Source organism: Pteropus alecto, unplaced genomic scaffold (genome assembly GCF_000325575.1).
Source record: "Pteropus alecto unplaced genomic scaffold, ASM32557v1 scaffold14, whole genome shotgun sequence".
NCBI classification, from domain to species: domain Eukaryota; kingdom Metazoa; phylum Chordata; class Mammalia; order Chiroptera; family Pteropodidae; genus Pteropus; species Pteropus alecto.
In genome coordinates this window covers 17,678,748-17,687,493 of record NW_006436810.1, presented here as the reverse complement: position 1 = coordinate 17,687,493, position 8,746 = coordinate 17,678,748, and the positions used below count along the sequence as shown (strand labels likewise).

Below are 8,746 nucleotides of genomic sequence, written 5' to 3'. Positions count from 1 at the left end.
CACGCCTGCTGCTGAGGGTTCGTGATTCATCCAGAAGAACCTTTGTGTTTCTCTTAGTCCCACCGGCCTTCCCTGAGCCATGGAGAAGGTCGTTTTTCTTGGTCTACCTGTAGCTTCGTAGTGCACCTGGATTACAATTTCCAACACTAATATCAGGAAAGACGCATAATGGGCAGTTACGTCAACTGTATTCTTTACCTAAGGCTGTTCCCGAAAGAATTGAACGGGGTGCTTGTCTGTGCTGCCGCTGCAGGGCCTGACGATCGTCCCCCGTCTCACAGGCTCTCGCCCCGCAGAGCTGGTGTTCTGTTGGCCGGTACACACTGGCGCCCTGCGCTCGGCCTGCCACCTGGCCTGCAGGGCTCAGGCCATCTCCGGGCCAGCCATCAACTCTGACCACGCCCGTGTGTGCAGTTGGGCACGGTTAATGACATTCTGGGTGTTTTCTGTGTCCCTTGCACGGAGGCTCCTGGGCCTCCAGACCCAGGGGACTGGGAAGGGGGGTGCAGGGAAGAAGCCCCCGTGGGCAGAACGCTGTCCCCATTCACGATGACTTCCCCCGCTGGCTCCACGGTAACGACCTGGCCCAAACGGCGAGCTGTGCACACCCCGCGTCCCCCGCAGGGGCCGGCCCGCGGGCCCCTCCTTTGCCCAGGACTCTGCTCTTGGAGAATTCAGGTACCGAGGCCTCAGCCCTCGGCCGGGTCAGCTGGGGGCGGTCAGCAGGAGGTGACTCAGGCTCGGCTTTTCTCCAAAGCTCAGGTGTTCGCAGACCTGCTGATAAGTCACGATGCTCTCGCCCCCCTCGAGGCAAGGACGAAGCTGTTCCCTCAACACTGACGACCTCTGGGGCGGCCCAGGCTTGTCCCCAGGAAGACGGGACAGCTGCTTCCTCTCCTCCGAAAGGTCAGTGTGAGGGGAGAAGCCCCGCTGTGCGGATCGCGGCCAGGTTTTTTAATTTCTTGGGTTATATAGGACCATTGTCCTCTGTCAGAGATGGGACGACGCCCGTGTGCCGTGCCGTCCTCGTGTCCACGGAGAGCGAAGAGTCACCGTCATCCTCTGACAGAGCAAAAGCCCTCGCTGGAAGTGACGCAGTCGCCGAGCACACGACTCTGGCTGGAGGTCGGGCCGTGGTCAGCGCGGCTTCTCTGGGCTCCGGACGCCGAAAGCACCTGGAAACCGTTCAGCTCCCTTCGTCCTGTGCGACTCTCTTCACGTCATCCGGGTCACCTGGCTGCTGCTTCAAAGGCGCGTGCTCGCGCTCTGCCTCAGGGAACTCGGCTGGGAAGGAGACCGCGTCCTGAGCCTCACGAATGACAGCCGGAAAGCTCACGATCCCTCGGAGCCGTGGGCAGAACGGCGCCTGTGAAAGAGCCCAGCGTCCCCGGAGCCCAGCGTCCCCGGAGCCCAGCGTCCCCGGAGCCCAGCGTCCCCGCACGGGAACCGCCCAGGACAGATGCCCCCCCACTGCCGAGTTTCCCACAAGTCACTGAGGCATGTCGCTCTCGGGCCAGCAAATGTGCCTTTTTGTCTTCCAGAACCCGGGAAGCACCCCATCAGCCGCGGCCTGCATCCTGGGCCGCTGAGAACCTGCCTGGGGAGCTGTGCCTGGGGGACCCAGCACAGACAGAGGGGACTGGAGCAGGCCACTGCCAGGAAGATCCCGAGACAAGCGAAGCCGAAATGAGCCAACTGTCACAATCTGCGCCCCATCGAGCCATGACCCGCTGGACGTCGAATCTGCCCATCCCGCAGTGATGCTGTTCTGTGCCGAGGCCCGGGGCCGTCCGCCATGAGCGACTCATGCCCCCGCGTGCAGGAACGTTCTGTCCACCCCGGCTCCTGGGCCCAGACCCCCTAACCCCCAGCTCCCCGTCCACACACTCCTCTGCGCCCCCCTCTCTCCTCTGCTCGCTTCCCATCCATCTCCCCTCCTTACCCCTCCCCCGCCCGTCTCCTCCTCAGACACGCACACACACACACACGCGCACACCAGCACCGCGCGCACCAGCACCGCTCTATGCAAACAAGGAGGCAATTAAAAATATCAGATCTGACATCTGTTCGATGGCTGTTAAGGGTCGGTGGCTGTGAGAAACGGAAGAGAAGCTCTGCTTCCGGCCTCCTCCCAGGAGCACGCACATGTATGACACACATGTGCACATGCGTGCAGACGTGCACATGTACACATCGTGAATGTGTGCACAATACACGTGTGTACTTGCATGCATGTGCATTGCATTTGCACATGTATGCACACAGGTGTAACCTGCATGTGTGCACATACATGCACCCACACATGCATGCGCATCTGCATGCACACATGCATAGCCACCCATGCATATACACAGGTATGTGCACGTGTGTGCTCGTGCATGCATATATACATGTACACGTGCACACACATGCATGACACTTATACATGCATGCACGCACATAAAACATAATAGTTGTTAAACTATTCACTAATCTTTATACCTTTTACTGTAAAATGGAAAAGGTTTTCTCATCATTTCTTATGAGACCTAGTTTCATTCTTTTAAGCACTGTGACTGGGACTGTCACAGTTTCCAACACTTTTCAACAAAACGCACCGCAGCATGCAAATAAGGTCCAGCTAACGTTAAAGAAATGTTTTATTTCGTCGCTTATGCTAACTACAGTCTTCGGCACCCACAACGAGCTGCATCCGATACCAGTGGTGCCATCTCTGTGACTGCGCTCGGCGGCCCCTCCCTCCCCAAGTCCCTAAGCTCCCCCTCCGGGCTCCTGCACGGCAGGGAGAGCGCCTCCCTGGTCCACCGCAGTGTCGGCTCCGTGGGGACCCAGTCCCCTCACAGCCCACGGTCGCTGGGTCCTGGGTGCTCCACAGACAGCACCCGAGGGAGGAGGAGAAGCGTCCCCGATAGTTCTTCAAGTCGTTTTCTGGGAGATGAGTGTGGCTCAGGAAAGACGAAGGGACAGGAGGCATGGAGCCTCCAGCACGACCGCACGTCAGCTTCCGGACACCGCACCCTTCGGCGGCTGTCGCACAGGGGACCAGAGGCCGGAGCGAACCTGGCTGTGCCAGCGTGTGGTCGGCGGCTCGGGGGGCTCAGGGGCCAGGAGACATGTTTTTTGGGTTCTGAGCCCCTTCAGGGGGTGCCAGGCGGATGGGGACGGAGTGCGAGTCGCCGACATCCGTACTCGCACAGAGCTACGGCCGTTCTGCTGCGGTTTCACCGTCTCTGAGGAGGAACCGGTGGCCACGATGTAACGGTTCCCCAGAGAAAGTTGTTAACTCCCCCGTGAGCCCAAGGGCGGCGGTTGCTCCCCTCTTCCCCGGGCCCCTGGGGTGGCGACATGACCACAGATGGGAGGGGCCTGACCCGAGGGGGACCCCACGCGTCTGTCCCCGTCTTCCTCCTCGGGGAACTCGGACTCACACGGGCTTCTCCAGAGGAAGCACCTGACACCCCGCTTCACATACGCTTCACATTTTCAGGGCAGGCTATTTTGCAAGTCAGGACTGATGTGGCCCTTACTCAGACAACGTCTGTGTAATCTGTGACATCAGGAAGTGGAATGAGATTATGGGACAGTATGATCAGGGGAGAGGAGAGTGTGGCCAGACGTCCTGTCCCACCGATATTAGACATGACATCTTAAAAAGCCTTGTTTTCCCTGGCCCACCCAAAAGCCACATCTTCCATCTGGACAACTATCACACAGAACCCCAAACACACGTCTCCCGGCCTCGTCGAACCTCCGTCTGCACCCTGATGCCGTGTGGGGTCACCAAGGAACGGAAGTGTCACAGGCACCGGCATGCGAGGACAACCAAGAACAGAAGCAGAATGAGTGGTGAGCGGTGACGTGGCCGGCACGCTGTTTACCTTTTTCTTCGATGCTTCCGACTTCTTTGACATGTTCTTCAGCTTCTTGTGCAGATGATTAAGGACCTGAAAAACACGAAGGAATAAAGCTGGGCTGCCTCACGTTCTGCAACTCATCGTCTGTGTCGCAATGACAGTTCTTGACATCCCGAAATGGCAATGCCGGTACCCACCAGATCATTCCAACCAAAATACACACGAGGCGATAAAGTGACCACGAACGTGAGTTGCCAGCCACACCCGCTTTCCAGCGCTTAGGAACATGGGGGCGCGTTCTCCGTCAGAGGTCTGTTTGCGTCACGTCCGCGGGGCGGACAGCTCTGCGGCTTTGTCCAGAAAGAGCCGCATGGCTACCCGCCCTTGCTGGCCTCCCTTCCACCTTGACTCCCCCCAGAGGCTACATGTCAGGAATCCTCAGGTCCCTCTATGCACAGACACGACGTGAAATCCCAGACACGCGTGGCAGCCAGAGGCGGGTGGGCAAATGCAGACGGCACACTCATGATCCTCCCCCCGCCAGCGCTCACTTCAGCGCGGTCCTGTGTCCCCCTTGGGGCTGTGGCCCTGCCAGTCCCCTTAAGGCAAACTTCTCCCTATCAGGCCCCTGTCACTTTTTTCCACCCCGGCCCACTGTGCTGGGCTTTTAGACAAGCTACCCTCAGGGGTCCAGCCTCGCTCGGGATTTAGAGACCATGCAGCAAGTCGTGACAGTCCACGCCCCCGTCAGGCATGTCCTCACGAGACACCGGCTTCGCTCATCAGAGGAACTGCTCCGCGTCCCCTGCCAGTGTGACAGTCAGGAGAAACCCACGGGTGAACATGTGGGTCATGCAGCCTGGGCGGTCACGGCAGGGCCAAGGCGGCCGTGTGCACCCAGGCTGCGTGGGAATCACTTTGCGCGCCCTCTGAGTGAGATCTAAGGGAAATCCGCCTCTGAGGTCTGAGGGCTTTGGCTGCCCATCAGCCGCTGGCTGAGTCCCTCCAAGAACGGGAAGCCGGGCCCCAGGCACCCCTGGGCTTCCCTCCAGCACGGCAGCAGGAAACCATTAATCACACTGGACTCGTTGCAGAAGCTTGGTGTGGCCAGTCACAGCCCACCTGAGACACCATGGGGCTGGCCTGCCACCCCGAGGAGCCCTCGCACTGAAGCAGCCATGGCTGGGGTGTGATCCCAGCGCTGCTAAACACGTGGTCACTTCCGACGTGGTCCAGCATCGTCCGGGAGACAAGGCTTTCACGCGTTACGGCAGCATTTGGGGCCACCCTGGATGCAAGGACGATGGGTCACATCACTGTCCTGCCAGCAGCAGTCAAAGGGCAGGCAGGATGAAAGAGGAGCTTCCACGGGGGCGAACGAGAAGGTCTCCCAGAGGGAGAGGGAGAGCTGGAGGCGGGGCCTGCACGACCCGCCTGCCAGGGGGCCTCAGGGGCAGCTTTTCCAGCAGGAGACCACGGAGGACACGATCACCCAATCACCGATCACCGAGGACAAAGGACAAGACAGAGCAGAGGCCGCAAAACAAAGTCAGAGGGAGCCGAACGGGAAAGGGGAGTGGTAGCTGTATTGTGATGCAGCCGGGGGTCCGCCCACGCCCTCCAGGGGTCCGCCCACGCCCTGAGCCAGGGGTCCGCCTACGCCCTGAGCCAGGGGTCCGCCCACGCCCTGAGCCAGGGGTCCGCCCACGCCCTCCAGGGGTCCGCCTACGCCATGAGCCAGGGGTCCGCCCACGCCTTCAGCAAGCGCATCCCCCCTCAGTACCTTCACAGCACCTACAGAGTGCCCCTGAGTGCTTCGTGGAGAAAACTCCCGGGAATATTTTTCTTAGCTGTTTCGCGTCAAGACCCCACACTATGTGCGTTGCTACACTGTGATGCATGCTGATGAAAGTCGTGTCACCAAAGGAGAAAGAACGTAGGGATCGTGATGGGTTATGATCACATTCCTTTACGACAATGACGACGGCATGGTGGCATTTCTCCACCGGTCTGTGCATGTCGGAGAGTGTTTAGGATGCACACGCTCGAACCCGAGCCGAGGTTATCATGGGCGCCAGATCCTCTGGGGATGCGGCAGAACCTGCCAGGCCGAGCCTTTGGAGAGCGATGCTTGTCCTGAACCTAACGTTCAAGCAGACTCCTTAACTGGGGAGCTCGACGGCTGAACTAAAGAAAAACAGCTCGAACTTACTTTTTAGCTCCATCTAGTAAAAATAGATTTGCCTATATTACCTTGAATTCAAAAGAAATTTCCCGTTATGTTTCAAAGCAAATTATTAAAATATCACAATGATCATGTAGTTACTGAATTAAAAAATCTTTCAAACCTTGCTCTATGTGTGCCTTGTAAATTCTCCAATGATAGAAATGTAGCCTGATTTATTCCCGAGCGCTTAGCTTGCCATTTCCATTAAGAAGAAGAAAGGCTTGGGGAGATGAAGAAAAGGAAGGCTTCGCTTCTAATCCCTATAATTATGCGTCAAGACACAAAGGTTTTAGGACTCCCTCTAGTCCCAAGCTGTGTGTCACCAAGGTCGTCACCAGGCGTCCCCTCTGTGAGGGGTGGGGGTCCCTGCAGCGGGACCCTCCCGAAACACTTTCCAGCCCCCTGTCTGGGCAAGTTCCCCCACCGCCTCCAAACCCTTTTTCCTTATCAATGAAACGGGTGGCGGCTCCAGCCACAGGGTCGCCAAGCGGGTTGAAAGGAACAGTGCACGCACGCGTCCGGCCACTGTGCCGTGCGGGCCCAGCCCTTGCATTAACAGAAGACGGGTGGGCAAACCAGCCATCTACCAGGTAGCTGAGCTACAGTGACTTCCCAAAGCCCCCACGCCCTCGATGCAGACCATCTTTCAGAAGCACCCAAAACTGTTACCCTTCGGAACAGACAGAGATCTGCAAGGTTGGTAGGGGGTGGGGACAACCCGGGGTGGCTCACACTGAACGCTGTGGCGGGAAACACGTTCTGAGTGGGGCGGAAGAGACCGTTCTGCGTCCCCTGGCTGCTGTGGTGCCACAGCCACAGCCTTACCGGAGACAGAACGGGAGACGGACAGGCGGAGATGACACGGTGGACGGCCCAGAATGTGGCCCCAAGCACGGTTCCCGGATGGTGCTGGCGCCCGTGCGCGGGGGACACTGGCGCTCGCCCCACGCGCCACAGCCCAGGGATCGGTGGTCAGGCATCTGCTCTTTTTTTCTCAACATGAACGACTGTGTGAAAAGCTTAAGACCTTCTGGTCAGTGTGAAGCCCCGTGTCCTCTCAGAGGAGGTGAGCTCCGCGGGACGGGCAGCGGAAGGACACGTGTGAGCCCCGGAGCAGGAAGCCAGACCCCATGGGTCTCTCCAGAGCCAGGCACTTTGACCCACCACCTGAATCACTTATCCTGCTGACACGACCATCCCAGAGGGCACGAAAACGGGGACCGGCCGCTGGAAGCCATCCACCACAGTCCTCTGGACATTCCCAGAGGACTGAGCCCCTTGAGGGTTTAGGGCTAAACTTCTGTGTAAAATAAAATGTGAAGCTGTGTGTCCGGGAGCAGTGGCTTCACAGAGCCAGGTCCTCACGAGCCAGGTCCCTGCAGAGCCTCCCTGTGGCCCCCTGGGGGGAGGTCCCGCTAGAGTCAACCGTCGCCCCTGAGTGCTGGCAGGCTGCGGCAGGGGCCAGCGCTCCCCGCCCCCTACAATCCCGCTGCAGGCCCCTGGGGTTTGAGCCGCTAAGACTGGGGGGAGGGAGGGGGTTTCCTGGACTGAGGAGTGGGCGCCGAGCGGGAGCCTACTTCCCGGACGATCTGGGGGCGGGAGGGAGGTGGGAGGCCCTGCGACCTACCGAGAGGGGAGGCGGCCGATCAGGCAGTGAACTGCAAACTTTCCCGGGGTCCCCCCAACTCCAGGTAACTTTCCCAGCAACACCAAACCCGCAAGCCCAGCGGAGGCCGGGGCACACCGCGCAGGACGCCGGTCCCCACGCAGATCCGCGCGGGAAAGGACGGGGCAAAAGAGCGGGGGCTGCCGCGGGGCTCAGAATGGGGCGCGGGGACACACGGAGACGCACGGGGCCCCGGCGCCCGCCCCGCGCGCCCCGCGCCCACCTTGGCATAGCAGAAGCAGATGAGCAGAAGCGGCAGCAGGTAGCCGAAGACGAAGGTGCACAGCACGTAGGCCTTCTTGTGGCGCTGGTCCGGCCACTGCTCCCAGCAGAAGGTCTGGTTGCTGGCGTCGCGGTGGAAGAGGCGCTGGTGGTAGGCCACGGGCGAGGCCATGGCGACAGACAGCGCCCAGATGCAGCCCACGCCCAGCAGCGCGTTGCGGGACACCCGCAGGGAGGAGGAGCGGCGCGAGTGCACGATGGCCACGTAGCGGTCCACCGACATCGCGGCCAGGGTGAAGATGCTGACCAGCATGGACACGGTGAAGAAGTAGTGGGTGAACTTGCAGATGAAGGCGCCCAGCACCCAGGTGGGCAGCGCGTACACGGTGGCCTGGAAGGGGATGCAGAAGAGCAGGTAGGCCAGGTCGGCGATGCTCAGGTTGAGGATGAACAGGTTGGTGGTGCTGCGCCGCTTGCCCGGCCCGCTGCGCGCCAGCACGGTGATCACCAGGCAGTTGCCCAGCACGCCGAGCGCGAAGATCAGGCCGAACACCGCCAGCGTGACGAAGTTCTCCACGCCCAGGCCGGCGAGCGGCGGCGGCTCCGCGGCGGGGGGCTCGGGCCCGCTCGCGTTCCCCTCGCTGAGGTTCGCGGCCACCAGCTCCATGGCCCACGGGGGCGCCCGGGGCGCTCAGGGCGAGGGTGCGCGCCTGGGACAGAGGGCGCCAGACCCAGCCTGAGCCTCCCGGTGGGCCGTGCCGAGCGGCACCGTCTCTG

The 8,746-nt window shown here is 60.5% G+C and overlaps 1 protein-coding gene across 1 annotated transcript; it reads right to left on the bottom strand.

Annotated features, from left to right (window-relative positions):
• Positions 1-1,186: 1,186 nt before the first annotated feature.
• GALR1 (galanin receptor 1) lies at positions 1,187-8,636 on the bottom strand. Its single transcript, XM_006913773.1, has 3 exons — positions 7,971-8,636; positions 3,879-3,944; positions 1,187-1,366 (listed from the first exon to the last, which is right to left on the bottom strand). Exons 1-3 carry the CDS (start codon positions 8,634-8,636, stop codon positions 1,187-1,189), a joined length of 912 nt encoding a protein of 303 aa, XP_006913835.1.
• Between the last annotated feature and the right edge of the window lie 110 nt (positions 8,637-8,746).

Bases quoted from the DNA above. Each gene is read 5' to 3' on its own strand.
- GALR1 (XM_006913773.1), bottom strand. From the start codon at position 8,636: ATGGAGCTGGTGGCCGCGAACCTCAGCGAGGGGAACGCGAGCGGGCCC. The intron at 3,945-7,970 runs GTGGGCGCGGGG...CGTGTTTTTCAG, and splicing joins TCTGCTTCTGCTATGCCAAG to GTCCTTAATCATCTGCACAA. The intron at 1,367-3,878 runs GTAAACAGCGTG...GCTCTTTCACAG, and splicing joins CGGAAGCATCGAAGAAAAAG to GCGCCGTTCTGCCCACGGCT.